Source organism: Papilio xuthus, unplaced genomic scaffold, assembly GCF_000836235.2.
Source record: "Papilio xuthus unplaced genomic scaffold, Pxut_1.1 DF825017.1, whole genome shotgun sequence".
Taxonomy (NCBI): Eukaryota; Metazoa; Arthropoda; class Insecta; order Lepidoptera; family Papilionidae; genus Papilio; species Papilio xuthus.
In genome coordinates, this window is record NW_013533632.1 from 2,727,388 (window position 1) to 2,743,648 (window position 16,261).

The 16,261-nt window shown below is 35.0% G+C and overlaps 1 protein-coding gene across 10 annotated transcripts in view; it reads left to right on the top strand.

Annotated features, from left to right (window-relative positions):
- LOC106126120 (muscle M-line assembly protein unc-89) overlaps positions 1-16,148 on the top strand; it is a 78,505-nt gene extending 62,357 nt beyond the window's left edge. For 5 of the 10 annotated variants that reach the window (XM_013323585.1, XM_013323591.1, XM_013323586.1 and 2 more), the window contains 17 exons: positions 601-1,020; positions 3,613-3,837; positions 4,904-7,060; positions 7,222-7,266; positions 7,758-7,868; positions 8,177-8,329; positions 8,411-9,382; positions 10,138-11,514; positions 11,611-11,898; positions 11,977-12,118; positions 12,255-12,967; positions 13,152-13,454; positions 13,549-13,842; positions 14,101-14,205; positions 14,306-14,500; positions 14,771-15,076; positions 15,546-16,148. In XM_013323585.1, the coding sequence (XP_013179039.1) occupies positions 601-1,020; positions 3,613-3,837; positions 4,904-7,060; positions 7,222-7,266; positions 7,758-7,868; positions 8,177-8,329; positions 8,411-9,382; positions 10,138-11,514; positions 11,611-11,898; positions 11,977-12,118; positions 12,255-12,967; positions 13,152-13,454; positions 13,549-13,842; positions 14,101-14,205; positions 14,306-14,500; positions 14,771-15,076; positions 15,546-15,742 (8,003 nt within the window). In that variant the 3' untranslated portion in view covers positions 15,743-16,148. Of the gene's footprint in view, positions 1-2; positions 1,021-3,612; positions 3,838-4,903; positions 7,061-7,221; positions 7,267-7,757; positions 7,869-8,176; positions 8,330-8,410; positions 9,383-10,137; positions 11,515-11,610; positions 11,899-11,976; positions 12,119-12,254; positions 12,968-13,151; positions 13,455-13,548; positions 13,843-14,100; positions 14,206-14,305; positions 14,501-14,770; positions 15,077-15,545 lie in introns of all 10 variants that reach the window. The other 5 variants (XM_013323593.1, XM_013323590.1, XM_013323592.1 and 2 more) reach the window with 5 other exon arrangements.
- Positions 16,149-16,261: the final 113 nt, after the last annotated feature.

Genomic DNA, 16,261 nt, shown 5'->3' on the forward strand with positions numbered 1-16,261 from the left:
AAGTGCTTGAGCTTCCGGAAGAGACCAAAGAAGAGGATGTTCCTACTGACGATGGTAAGCCACGTAAAATTAAAACAACCAAACGTACCATTAAAAAACAATTAGGTCCAAAACTCGAAACAACAGAGATCACTTCAACACAAATAGATGACGAAACACCGTTCATTACAGTACACACAACAGAGGAAACAATCGATGACACTACATCTCCACTTGACACTTTACACGACACACAAAATGACACATTACTAGAACAACAACAAGGTAAAGTGATCGAAGAAGAACCCAAACAAGTACAGATTGATCAAGTAAAGACGGAAAGTGGTGAAACGCAGCAGGTGAAGACAATCAAGCGAGTGATTAAAAAGCGTAAAGGACCCAAGAAAGAAGTAACTGAGATAACAACGATTGAAAAGGACGGCGAAGAACCGGTCACCAGTATTGTCGTGAAAGAAGAACCTGCTCCAGACTTCGAAAAGCTCCCTGAAGTCCCACAAGTGCTTGAACTTCCGGAAGAGACGAAAGAAGAGGAGGTTCCTACTGAAGATGGTAAGTCACGTAAAATTAAAACAATTAAACGTACTATTAAAAAGCGATTAGGTCCAAAACTCGAAACAACAGAAATCACATCAACACAAACAGATGACGAAACACCAATCGTTACAGTACACACAACAGAGGAAATACTTGATGACACTACATCTCCACTTGACACTTTACAAGAACCACAACGAGCTAAAGTGATTGAAGAAGAACCCGAACAAGTACAGATTGAACAAGTGAAGACAGAAAGTGGTGAAACGCAGCAGGTGAAGACAATCAAGCGAGTGATTAAAAAGCGTAAAGGGCCTAAGAAAGAAGTAACTGAGATAACAACGATTGAAAAGGAAGGCGAAGAACCCGTCACCAGTATTGTCGTGAAAGAAGAACCTGCTCCAGATTTTGAGGAGATCCCTGAAGTCCCACAAGTGCTTGAGCTTCCGGAAGAGACCAAAGAAGAGGAGATTCCTACTGACGATGGTAAGCCACGTAAAATTAAAACAACTAAACGTACCATTAAAAAGCGATTAGGTCCAAAACTCGAAACAACAGAAATCACATCAACACAAACAGATGACGAAACACCAATCGTTACAGTACACACAACAGAGGAAATACTTGATGACACTACATCTCCACTTGACACTTTATACGACACACAAAATGACACATTACTAGAACAACAACAAGGTAAAGTGATCGAAGAAGAACCCGAACAAGTACTGATTGATCAAGTAAAGACAGAAAGTGGTGAAATGCAGCAGGTGAAGACGATCAAGCGAATGATTAAAAAGCGTAAAGGCCCCAAGAAAGAAGTAACTGAGATAACAACGATTGAAAAGGAAGGCGAAGAACCCGTCACCAGTATTATCGTGAAAGAAGAACCTGCTCCAGATTTTGAGGAGATCCCTGAAGTCCCACAAATGCTTGAGCTTCCGGAAGAGACCAAAGAAGAGGAGGTTCCTACTGACGATGGTAAGCCACGTAAAATTAAAACAACTAAACGTACCATTAAAAAACAATTAGGTCCAAAACTCGAAACAACAGAAATCACTTCAACACAAATAGATGACGAAACACCAATCGTTACAGTACACACAACAGAGGAAACACTCGATGACACTACATCTCCACTTGACACTTTACACGACACACAAAATGACACATTACAAGAGCCACAACAAGGTACAGTGATCAAAGAAGAACCCGAACAAGTACAGATTGATCAAGTGAAGACGGAAAGTGGTGAAACGCAGCAGGTGAAGACAATCAAGCGAGTGATTAAAAAGCGTAAAGGACCCAAGAAAGAAGTAACTGAGATAACAACGATTGAAAAGGAAGGCGAAGAACCCGTCACCAGTATTGTCGTGAAAGAAGAACCTGCTCCAGATTTTGAGGAGATCCCTGAAGTCCCACAAATGCTTGAGCTTCCGGAAGAGACCAAAGAAGAGGAGGTTCCTACTGACGATGGTAAGCCACGTAAAATTAAAACAACTAAACGTACCATTAAAAAACAATTAGGTCCAAAACTTGAAACAACAGAAATCACATCAACACAAATAGATGACGAAACACCAATCGTTATAGTGCACACAACAGAGGAAACATTCGATGACACTACATCTCAACTTGACACTTTACACGACACACAAAATGACACATTACTAGAACAACAACAAGGTAAAGTGATCGAAGAAGAACCCGAACAAGTACAGATTGATCAAGTAAAGACAGAAAGTGGTGAAATGCAGCAGGTGAAGATGATCAAGCGAGTGATTAAAAAGCGTAAAGGCCCCAAGAAAGAAGTAACTGAGATAACAACGATTGAAAAGGAAGGCGAAGAACCCGTCACCAGTATTGTCGTGAAAGAAGAACCTGCTCCAGATTTTGAGGAGATCCCTGAAGTCCCACAAGTGCTTGAGCTTCCGGAAGAGACCAAAGAAGAGGAGGTTCCTACTGACGATGGTAAGCCACGTAAAATTAAAACAACCAAACGTACCATTAAAAAACAATTAGGTCCAAAACTCGAAACAACAGAAATCACTTCAACACAAATAGATGACGAAACACCAATCGTTACAGTACACACAACAGAGAAAACACTCGATGACACTACATCTCCACTTGACACTTTACACGACACACAAAATGACACATTACAAGAGCCACAACAAGGTAAAGTGATCGAAGAAGAACCCGAACAAGTACAGATTGATCAAGTGAAGACGGAAAGTGGTGAAACGCAGCAGGTGAAGACAATCAAGCGAGTGATTAAAAAGCGTAAAGGACCCAAGAAAGAAGTAACTGAGATAACAACGATTGAAAAGGAAGGCGAAGAACCCGTCACCAGTATTGTTGTGAAAGAAGTACCTGCTCCAGATTTTGAGGAGATCCCTGAAGTCCCACAAGTGCTTGAGCTTCCGGAAGAGACCAAAGAAGAGGAGGTTCCTACTGACGATGGTAAACTACGTAAAATTAAAACAACTAAACGTACCATTAAAAAACAATTAGGTCCAAAACTCGAAACAACAGAAATCACTTCAAAACAAATAGATGACGAAACACCAATCGTTACAGTACACACAACAGAGGAAACACTCGATGACACTACATCTCCACTTGATACTTTACACGACACACAAAATGACACATTACAAGAGCCACATCAAGGTAAAGTGATCGAAGAAGAACCCGAACAAGTACAGATTGATCAAGTGAAGACGGAAAGTGGTGAAACGCAGCAGGTGAAGACAATCAAGCGAGTGATTAAAAAGCGTAAAGGACCCAAGAAAGAAGTAACTGAGATAACAACGATTGAAAAGGAAGGCGAAAAACCCGTCACCAGTATTGTCGTGAAAGAAGAACCTGCTCCAGATTTTGAGGAGATCCCTGAAGTCCCACAAGTGCTTGAGCTTCCGGAAGAGACCAAAGAAGAGGAGGTTCCTACTGACGATGGTAAGCCACGTAAAATTAAAACAACCAAACGTACCATTAAAAAACAATTAGGTCCAAAACTCGAAACAACAGAAATCACTTTAACACAAATTAATGACGAAACACCAATCCTTACAGTACACACAACAGAGGAAACACTCGATTACACTACATCTTCATTAAACACTTTACACAAAACATTTAATGTTACGGTAATCGTAGAACAACATGAACAAGTAGATATTGATCAAGTGAAGGCGGATAGTGGTGAAATGCAGCAGATTACTGAAAATGCCTCTGAATTTTCACAATTGTTAGAGCTTCCTGAAGAGACCAAGGAAGAGGAATTTCTAAGTGAAGATGGTAAGCTACGTAATCTAAAAACAAATTATCTTGTTAATTTAAAGAAATTAACCATAAAACATCACACAACAGAAATAACAACAACTTAGGTAGGCAACGAGAAATCGATCTTAAATAGGGAAATACTTCACTTGAGACTTTACACATACACATAATGATAAAAAAGGCCTTAAAAAGGCCGCATACAAAGGCAGAGTGAACAGTCTGAATGATGTATTGATGGATTTTGTAAAAAAACGTTACATGTATCAAGGATAAAAATAAATGGATATATACTTCGTAAGAAGTACGTAGGTAATTCGCTAACGAAATTATTATAATGTAAATAATTTGTTTGTATTATAATATAAAGATATTTTTTCGATAATAATTGTTCCAATTTATTGTAACAGTTTAGTAGGCAAGATCTGAAAATTTATACAGCATATTTCTTTTAGTAGTACTGTAATAAGTAATTATAAATTAAATTATTAATATTTTTATATAACTTCGTTTAATTTTTATTATAATTTTCGTCCATTTAGGGGTTTTGTTATTGTTGTTGTCTAATTGTTTCTTTTGTCATTTTCTATACCTAAGTAGGTATCACATATTTCGACTAATTTAAACGCGATAGTATCGCCACGCTTACTGGGCCAGAAATGTTTGCCTGAATGACTATTTACATATTAAGTGGAGACAAATGACGGACGGATCAACTACTTTTTTGACATACCCAAATGTTAGGAATTTAATATGTGAAATTGGTACGGAAATAATGACTTTTATTATCATAATTACATGATGTAATATTGACTTTGTGAAGTGAACATTTGGAAACACTCCAACGATTAAGGTCTGGAAGATGGAGTCAGCCAGCACAGAATCAAATCTTTATGTTGATAGGCTGATTATGTGAATAATATGAATAAAACTGATGATTGTCCTTTAGCATACAGTATTTTACTGAAAATGCAATGGACAATAATTTTTAAACCAGTTTGGTGTTTTTTTTCATTGACTTCCCAAATTGGTATTTCATATTTTATAGGATCTATGTTAAATATTATGTTTTTATGATTTACAGATGATTTGAAGTTAGAAAATTTACCAATTGTGCAAGAAGACGAAAACTTAGAGAAGCCGTTGGTTCCGTTGGAATCAGAATCAGATTTACAGCCAAAATTAGGTGCAAAGAAACTAATTCCTCTTAAAGTAGAACACATTGTTGTTGAAACAGCTCAACATCCTGAAAAGAGCGAGAATACACAATTTACAAAAGTAAAATTGAAAAAATCTATTCAGAAACCTAAGCCAGAACCAACATCCACTGTAACTTTACCCAAATTCCAGCTAAAGAGCCGCATTAAAGTAATTGACGACTGGCCACCGAAAGAATTAAAACCAATATTGACCAGTTTAGGAAGTATACGACAGAATGGAGAGATATCACGCAATGTAAAAGAAGCAGCAAAGATCAAACGAAAACCTGTCAAAGTTTCTCCTATTCCAGAAGCTGAAAAAACTGAGTTAGAGAAACCTGATATTTTCCCAGATGCCATAAAGTCAGAGAAAATAAAAACAAAAGCAGATGAAAACTTAGGGCCAAGTGAAATTACAAATGAAGTCAACGGTGTAGAATTAAAACAAGAAAAGCCTGAAGTGACACCAACTGTAATTGAAATTGATGCCTCAAAATCGCCAACGAAACCTGTCTTAGACATGAAAGTCGTTAGTGAAGAAGTTACTCCTATCAAAAAAGACATAGAGGAAAAGAGTACAAAAATAGATAAAATGGAGCCAGTATCTCCAATTGAAAGTGAAAAAGAACTAAAAGATAAGACGTTTGATAAAAAACCATTAAAGAAACACTCTAAACTCGTTCCCCTCCAAATAGAAAGTAAAACATTCGAAGCCAGTGAACCTCAATTCGTAGATAGTACTGAAGGGCCGGTATTTAAAAAGCTTAAGTTAAAAAAGACCGTTGCTCCTCTGAAGCAGGATACTTCATCAGTAACGTTACCTAAATTTCAATTAAAAAGTCGTATAAAATTCGTAAGTGACTGGCCTCCCGCTATTACCGAGCCAATAATAACCGCCATAGGAAGTATCCGTCAAAATGGAATACTTTCACGAAATGTTAAGGAAGCTGCAAAACTTAAAAAAGTAATCATCCAGACCCCTAAACTACCTGAAATAGAACATACTCCGTTAGAAAAAGCAATGTTCGATTCTGAAGATATAAAATTAAGTATTAAAGCGAAACACGATGAAGAAATGATTGAGATTATCGATGATACTAAAAATATTGACACTACAGAAACGGAACCAGAGCAATTTACAATAAAACCTAAAAGGCCAAGTATTAAGAAAGTGCAAGACATAACAGATGAAGTAACTATTAAGAAAACTTTAAAACCGGTTCGAAAACAGTCTATTCCACAAACGGATGACGCAGAACCTGAAACAGTAACATTTAGACCAAAAACAACGAAAACGAAAGAGGATGTGGAACAAGAATTTAATATTCATTTAGATTCCTACGCTGAAGAAGAAATCTCCATGTCGAGTAAAGTAAAATTAAAACCACAACGGATCCCTACGTTTAATGAGGAAGCCAATGAAACATCAATCAAGTTTTATGAAGAAACTGAAGCAGAGGGAATAGTAGAGATTGTAGAAACTGACGAAAACGTAAGGGACGAAACAGCTGACATTATAATACCATTTAAAAAACAGCCGGAATATATAAAAATAAATGAAGACGAAATAACTTCGAAAGTTTTGAAGCCAAAGTCGGGGCCAGAAATAACACAAGACGTAAATGTAACGTTAGACAAAAAACCTAAGTACACTGTTCATGACCAAGAAGGTGTCACTTTTGATGTTAAATCTCGTACAGAAAAAGTCACTTCTGAAGACGTATCGCTATCCAGCAATGTAATTATTAAGCCAAAAACGAAAACTACCCACGCTGAAGGGTCTGCGGAAACTTCTATAAAAGTGACTCAGGAAGTTGAAGATAATAGCCAAATAGAAGAAATAATAGTAAGTGATGTAGAATCAGAAGAAAACGTTGAAATGGTGATTAGACCAAAGGGGAAAAAACCAAACTATGAAATAAGTGAAGTGGAAGAGGTAAATGTTGATCTCAAACCGAAAAAACCCAAGAGTGTTTTATATGAAGAAGAAAACCTTACATTTTCTACTAAACGTACACCAAGAAAGCCTTTGGAAATACAAGGTACAGTTATTTATTTATTTTACTTATAGGAACAAGTTTTTTTGCGGGTGGGGAAATATTATTTTATTATAAAGACGTACTTTTTCTTAGGATAATTCGTAAAAAAATATTTTTTAAATGTTAATAACTTCACTATCTAATTAATCTTACTTATATTTTAGAAGCGGATGTATCGATGAGTATAGCTAGGGAGCAGGAATTCCCTGGTAAGTCTAATTTTGACTACTATAAAAACATATGTTAATTCCAATGGCAAAAGGTTCTCACAGATAATACATGAATACCTAACTAAACTCACTATTACTTTATTTTTACCATTCGTTCACAACAAAATACGAAAGCGACACCAGTCCCGTCGGAAAATAAATATTTGCAAGAAAGTATTCGTATCTACATTACCAAAATTCGTATGAGATTAGTACAACAAAAGTGACGCTACACTAAATTTGGTGCACAGTACACCGAAAAATCTGATTTGACGGAGGATGATGCATGCTACCGACGCTCTATAAGAAGGGGAAAACCTTTCTGTGCGTCCCCGTCAAATAAAAGTAATGAAAGCATCTGCAATTCCGGATGTATATGGGCAGTAGTCGCTTTAGTATTTCGGACAATTCAGGCGGTCGCTTGCTCGTTTGTTTCAAAACAAAAAAAAATAGCGAATATCCACATAACAAGCGTCTTACATATTTCACAGAAACTCCAGTCAACGTGCGCAAGGGAGACACCGTTTTCGCCGTCTACTCTTATGTTGCGGAAACTGACGACGCTATAAATCTCGTGGAAGGAGAACGATTATATATCTTAGGTAATTCAAACTTTTTTTTACATAAACATGCATAGTATACATTTTATTTACTACTAAAACATATTTTTTGGTTACATGCAGCGACTACAATAATAATTTGATCTCCATTTAAATAATAGAGCAAGTAAAGCATAAAAAAAACAATTATTGGTACGTCATAAATAGGAAACCATAAACTTAACTTACTTACGTATGTATTCAATGAATATCATTAAATGAACTCCATTACACGTTTTTGTTCATGTTTGTATACCTTTGTGACGTCATTAATTTTGTACAAATAAATAAACAGAATTTATTTCTGTTAGACACTACAAATCAAGACTGGTGGTTCGTGCGGAAACATCTAACTGAGGAAACAGGTTGGGTACCAGCACAATATCTAATGGATGAACCAAACTACACTTCATATTTACAAAAGAAACTAAATGAAAAAATCGATAAGCTTCCAGTATTTGAAAGTAAGTGGTCAATCTTACAACAAGTTATTTTTAAAAGGAAAATTGTTTGATAGTTTGTAATTCCTTAACCCTTTTTTCTAGAACCTACGTCTGAAGAACAGGCAATAGCGCCAATATTTGTGGAAAAGTTACGTCCTAAGCATACTCCAGATGGATCTACTGTGCAATTCGAATGTCAAGTAGAAGGATATCCAAGACCGCAAATTACTTGGTTTAGACAAACAGCTATTATAAAACCATCTCAGGATTTCCAAATGTATTACGATGACGATAATGTAGCTACTTTAATTATTCGAGAAGTGTTCCCAGAAGATGCTGGTACATTTACTTGCGTAGCCAAAAATGCGGCTGGTTTTGCATCAAGTACGACTGAATTAACCGTTGAAGCACCCTTGTCGGATCATGGTTCCGAAATGACTATATTATCAAGAAAAAGTCTTTCTAGGGAGTCTTCTTTGGCTGATATATTAGAAGGCATTCCGCCAACATTTTCGAAGAGACCAAAAGCGCAATATGTCGATGAAGGCTCTAACATTTTGTTAGAATGTAGACTTGTAGCTATTCCGGAGCCAGATATAATATGGTTATTTAAGGGCGAAGAAGTAATGCCTAATGAAAATATTTCGATAGTGACAGAATCAGACATGCATATGTATTGTAGCGTATTGAAAATAACAAATGTGAAGAAACATCAAGAGGGTACATATACAGTAGTTGCTGTAAATAGAGAGGGTGAAGCGAATCTTCCTATTGTACTGAAAATAAAAACAGGCGAAAAAGAAAAGCCGCAGATAATTGAACCGCTTAAAAACATGTCCATTAGAGAAGGAGAAAGTTTTGTTCTCACTGTTCAAGTAGTCGGAAATCCGAAACCAAAAGTAACGTGGTATAAAAATAATGAACCTATTAAATCCGACGTCTGTAAATCTGACGGTGATGTACACACTATTACAATAATAAAACCTAGAAAAGGAATAAATGATGGAATTTATACACTTAAGGCTAAAAATTCAGAGGGCTCTACTCAAACCAGCGCCGTTATTAGTATTGAAGGTAAATTTTACAATCAATTTCATGTTAATCATATAACATAGAAGTCGAAACGAACTACCAATTTTTCTTCTTACTTAATTTACTTAATATTAAATTAAGTTGCCGTTACGGGTACTTGTCCAATCGTCACAAATTCATCTTACCATCCATTGAACTATCACAATACAGGTCATATGACAGTGAAGAACTCATCTTTTTACTGAAATGGCACACCACATTATTTTTATTTAATAAGTAATTCGCGCGTAAGATTCAGACGGGGTAGTGAGATCAACGACAGGGGGGTAACAGGCGGGCCTATTCATCATCAGCTCACTATACGTCCCCACCAAGGGGCTAAGTTAGGGGTGACTAGGCCACAGTTAACCAAGATGGCCTTCACCGTAAGAACATCCGATAAATGTACATATGTAAATCGAAAATCGAAAAACACATTGGTACATGGCGGGATTCGAACCCAGGACCTGCAGATTGCAAGTCAAGTGCTTAAACCCCTGAGCCACAGACGCTCTATTAATTGTTAAATATTCTGTTAGTAGGTATCCCTATACCTACTAAATAAAAATAAAAGTTACCTAATTTTTAGTTTCAAGTTATTCTTAGTACGAAGATATAATAATTTATATAAAAATATTATAAAGGCAAATTATTCTTTTACAATGGTTTTTAATTAATTATTTTAAAAGTTAAGATAATTTATTTGCTGCTTATAAATTTATATGTTGTTTATATGCTTATTAATTCATATCTTTTAGAACCTACTGAAGAAGATGCGGAGCCGCCGTTATTCATTCACAGATTCCAAGAAATAACTGTCAACGAAAAAGGTACTATTAAACTGTTTGCCAAAGTAACAGGAAATCCTGTTCCAACTATTACCTGGTACAGAAATAATAAGGTAATAACCCCTACCGATACAATTACACAAACATTCGATGGAGAAAACATCGAGTTGATTATACGTAATGTAGATTCTGAAATTGATTCTGGTGATTACAAATGTGTCGCGTCTAATAGCGCTGGTAAAGCATCACATGGAGCTCGAGTTACTATTGATGTAGATAAAGTTGTATTTGTTAAAAATCTAAATAAATCCTATGAAGTGGAAGAAGGAAAACTAGTAATTTTAGAATGTGAAACTTCTCACACGGTTTCTACAAAATGGTACCACAATAACAAGGAGCTAAGTGGAATGGATCACAGGGAAATAATACAAGAATCTCGAATACATAAATTGAAAATTAAGAAAACTAAACTGACCGATACTGGTAAGATAAAATGTGTCGTAAAAGATCAAGAAACCAGTACTGATTTAATAGTACATGAAACAATTCCTGAATTTATAAGGAAATTACAAGATTTCGAAGTTAAAGAAAAAGATGTTGCAATCTTAGAAGTTGAAATAAATTCAGAAACAGCAGATGTGTTATGGGAAAAAGAAGGTAAAGTGATCAAACCTAAAAAGAATAAATATGATTTTGAAAAACGTGGCAATGTTCGAAAACTATTCATCAGAAATACTTCAGTACACGATGAAGGGGAATATACGTGCGTATTGCGTGATGATGCATGCACTGCGGAAGTGACTGTTGTCGAGTTACCTCCAGAAATCATATCACGACTTACAGATCAAAGAGTAAACAAAGGCAACAAGGCAACGTTCGAAATTGAACTGACAAAGGGTGATGCTTTAGTCCAATGGTATAAAGACGACATGGAAATACAATTTTCAAATCATATTCAACTTACGATTGATGGTAAAAAACAAAAGTTAAAGATTTATGACTGCGAAGATAGTGACGGTGGAAGATACACATGCATTGTGGGTAATGATAAATGCACAGCTACTCTTACTGTTGAAACACCATCGATTGATTTCACCATGCGTTTACCCGAATTCATCATAGTCCCCGCATATGCAGATGCTTACTTAACTGTTGAAATACCAGATGAACAATATGATGTTACTTGGTTTAGAAGAAAAAGTAAAATTGAAGACTCAGAAAAGTTTACTTTAATATCTGATGGTAAGAAACGAACAGTTATCATTAGAAAATGTCTGGAAGAAGACCAAGGTGAATATTCTTGTTCATTGTTAGACGCGATGTGTTCGACGAAGTTAAAAGTTGAAGGTGAGTTCTATATTAAATTATTTTATGTATTATATATTTTTACATTCCGTACATTTCATTGCTTATGTTTATTAATTTTTATATGTATTTTTACAGTTACTGAATTCTCTCCTAAAATCTTAGACTACGTAAAGGAATACAAAATAAAGAAAGGAAGTGATGTAACAATAAGTGTTAATTACGAAGCAGTTCCTAAACCTAATGACGAATGGATAGTTAATTCTAAGATAATAAAGAGATCCAAGCATACAAAACCATTCATAGACTCAGAAAGTGCTAGCCTCACGATTAAAAAGGTTGACAATACGGACGCAGGCATTTATAAACTTCGTCTAGAGAACAACTGCGGAAAAGCAGATGTTGATATCACTATCATCGTAACAGGTAAAGTGAAGTCTACATGAGAAAAGAAAAAACTGGCAATCTCAAGTGGGGAAAATAATATTTAAAATGTATTTGCAGATATTCCATCTCCGCCTGGTAAACCTAACGTATTGGAAGTCAATGACACATCCATTAACATATTTTGGGATGAACCAAAGAGCAATGGTTTTTCGGATGTTACTTGTTACATTGTTGAATATCAAGAAAAGAATACTACAGAGTAAGTCCCTTTTTTACTAAAACTTTTTAAGTTAAATGAAAGCCTACTTATGTGTAATTTTATATATTTCATCTTGAACTTGAGCTTATGTCGTCAAAAGCATCGTAACTAATTTGATTTGATTCTTAATTTTTAGGTGGTTATCAATCGAAAATGTCACGAAAACTCAAGTTTACATTAAAAATTTGAAGGTTGATACTTATTACCGATTCAGAGTGTTTGCAGTAAATGAAGTCGGTGTAAGTGAATCTTCAGAATGCTCTGAATTTATATTGATAAAGAAAAAAGTATCAAAACAACCTCCCTCTGTAGAAAAACCATTAAAGGACGTAATAGGACATCCGAACGAAGATTTAGAACTAACATGCATATTCGGAGGTTTGCCTCAACCAACAGTTACCTGGTTTAAAGATGGCAAGAAAATTATTACTTCTAAATCTACATATGTCAATAGAGTAGCAACACTTAATATTTCCATTGAAGAAAAATCTCAAGGGGAATACAAATGTGTTGCTGTTAACGAGCATGGTGAAGTAGAAACATCATGTATCATAGAAGTGCAACAGAAGCCTATCATTCATGTTACGGAGAATGAGAGGATCCAAAAGCTTAGAGTCAATAATAAATGGTCTGTCACCGCTACCATTGAAGGTATACCCAAACCTCAAATTGTTTGGTATAGAAATGGAACTAAGATTGATGACTCAAGCGACATCAAGAAAACAATTAACGATAACGTCAGCGAGATCAACATTGATAAAGTTAAAAGGTTACACAGCGCAAAATATACAATTGAGGCATATAATAACGCCGGCTCCACTTCTTACGACGTCACCTTAAGTGTATACGGTAAGAGACATTACAGCAATATTAATGATTATTACTAATGTATCGCCTTTACATATAATTTTTTTGTCTATTAATCAATATTTTCAAACTGATGTATATTTAGGATATACACTATGATTTAAATAAAAAGATAAGCCTTGTATTGTTCAGGACCAAAATAATAATGTAGTTTTTCTTTCTACAGATGTACCAAGTAAACCCGAAGGTCCTGTTGTCATGAAGGAAATAAGCAAAGAATCTATCACGGTACAATGGAAGCCACCTTTGGATGATGGCGGCTTAGATATAACAAAATATGCAGTTGAAAAATACGACCCGGAAATGAGGCAATGGCTTAAAGTAGCTGATGTTGATAAAGAAGTAACATCGTATTGCTTCCAAGGATTGAATGAAAATAATAGTTACAAATTTAGAATAATGGCCATAAATCCTATTGGAGTCTCTGAAGCTTTGGAAAGTGAGGCGATAGTAATAAAGACGGCTTTAGGTAAAAAAAAACTTTGTAGAGTTATAAGACATTTGAACTTTATTTATATAATAATTACATTTGTGTTTAATAATTATTTTATTATTTATTCCAGATGTACCATCGCCACCGTTGGGTCCGCTAGGTGTTTACGGCATAACTAATGAATCTGTCACAATAACTTGGTCTCCACCAGAGAAAAATGGAGGATCAGCTATACTTGACTATACTGTAGAAGTCAAAGATGGCAAAAAATGGAAACAAGTAGCTACAGTAACAAACACCACGGCTAGAATAGAAAAACTGCGTGCAAATGTTTCATACAAATTAAGAATTTACGCTAGAAATGAAATTGGTGTAAGCTTACCTTACAGTCCCGAGCAAGAAATCATTCTTGGGAAAACTTTATGTAATTATCATTTATTATCTGTTACTTTTATAATTAAATTTTATAACTAATATTATAAATGCGAATGTTTAGGATGGATGGATGTTTGTTCTGAAGGTTTCTTCAGAACAGCTGATCGGATCACGGTGATACTTGGCATACATATAAAACAAAGTCTGGAAGAAGACATAGGCTTCTTATATTGTTATTTTATCCCGCGTCGACGGAGTCGCGGGCGACAGCAGCAATTTTTAAATTAAACTAAATTTACTGTTCTAGCTCCACCTTCTCAACCGCTAAACGTCATGGTAAGAGAAATTACTTCAAGATCAGTTACTCTTTCATGGATGGCTCCAGAGAGTGATGGTGGCAGTGTAATAACAAGTAAGATATATCTATTATTTTTTAACTTTGGAAGATCTTACGTGACTATTTTAATAGGAAATTATATATAAATATTTATATTCAAATATTATAATTTCAGATTACATAATAGAGTATACGACAACAAACAGAAAATCATGGTCTAAAATAATCACAGTAAATGGTTCAACATACGAACATTGTATCGAGAATATTAGAGAAAAAGAAGATCTCATATTCAGAATATCTGCTGAAAACAGTATTGGCATTAGTTTACCAACTGAATCAGAATTAGTGCATTTGGAGAAACATGCCAGTAAGTTTGTTTACAATACCCATTGGTATATTTGGCATTTTATCGAGCTCATTCTAAATTTACTAATATTTAATTATTAGAAAAAGTTGTTCAACTTCCGAATAAACAATAATTATATGTAATTTACAAGTAATGTAGTGCAAAAATTACATTTTAACTATAGTTATAAAAAAGCGAGAATCGTAGAAAGAAGTCGTAGTTAAGATTTGAATAGACATCCATTGTCTGCTTACATGATTGTAGTTATTTATTATTCAATTTGTATTTCAGCTGTACCTTCCCCACCAATTGGGCCATTAGAAATCAGAACAGTAGGCAATAACATTGTTATGACGTCATGGGGAACGCCAGAATGGGACGGAGGTGCCCCTCTTTTGGGATACAACATCGCCATCCGTGACGTCACAAAAACAATGTGGATGGAAGTTGGTAAAGTAGACAGTCAAACGTTGAAATTCAACATCAAGGATTTGAGTGAGAACCATACCTACATGATAAGGATATACGCTCGCAACGAAATTGGTATTAGCGAACCGCTTGAATCCGATGAACCATTTAAAGTTATTCCTGGAGAAGGTAAATATTCAATTTTCATAATATTTAACACATATTTAAATTAACGCGTTCGAATCTCAATACTTGTGCTACCATACGCAAAATCTTAGGGTAAGAAAATTGTTCAAGTCCCCTATACATTAATTACAAAAGTGCATACAGAAACTTATTCTATTGAAGTATTCAGCCTGTACGTTTCCTTACTTCTTAATAAAATTATATTATGTCACAAGGTTTATATTTATAAGCTTAATTTAACCATGAACAATTTTCATAAACTATTGTTATTACTATATATTTCTTTATTCAGTACTAATTATAGTGTCGCTGTAATCTCGGGCCCTTACTGAGCATGGTCATACTGATTGAGAGATCAGTCGCAGTCAGATCATTGTTAACCGTTCAATAGGACATAGACCTAGCCTTACTTCACCCGCTATCATCAAATGTTTAATGAACCATGTAATTAATATGATAATAATTTGTACAGACTCGTATGCTGATGAGGAACCGGGTGAACAAACGGAGATGACAGAGCCGACGTCCTTCAGTACGCAGACGACGACATCGTGGCTGCGTGAACATAATATGGACGCCGACATACGATCATACGCCCGTGGCTCCCTCCTGCGACGTGACGAGTACTTCTTTAGAATATGGTACTACGCCAAACAACTGTTCAAGTGAAATTATAAACGCACGTTCGAACATTGACCTGTGATATTTCTGAACAAAATTTAATTGTTCATATAGTTCGCGAATAGTAAAGCTTAGAATAAAATTTGAAGAGCGTCCATCTTGAATTCTATCTCACTTAAAAATTTGTTACCATTTTTATATGAATGTAATTTAAAAAAGAAATATTTATTATAGATGTAAAGCTAAATTATTTATTTATTTAAAAAATATAACTTAATAATGTATACTTTATAAAATTTGATGTTAATATTTAAGCCTTATCTTTATTTATTTATTGTGGGAGACGTTTTAAATATAGGTGCATTCATTTCGAAATAATTGATAAGACTTAAATAATATACATCGAATTTTACTAAAAATGGAAAACTTAAATAAATAGTAGCAACCCGAATAACACATGTTTTTTTTTCAACCGAAAAATCCAATGGATACATCCTACCCCTCTTGATAATCGTCGTGAGTCTTATGAAGCATCGGAGTTAAGAATAACTTGTTATAAAATTAAAA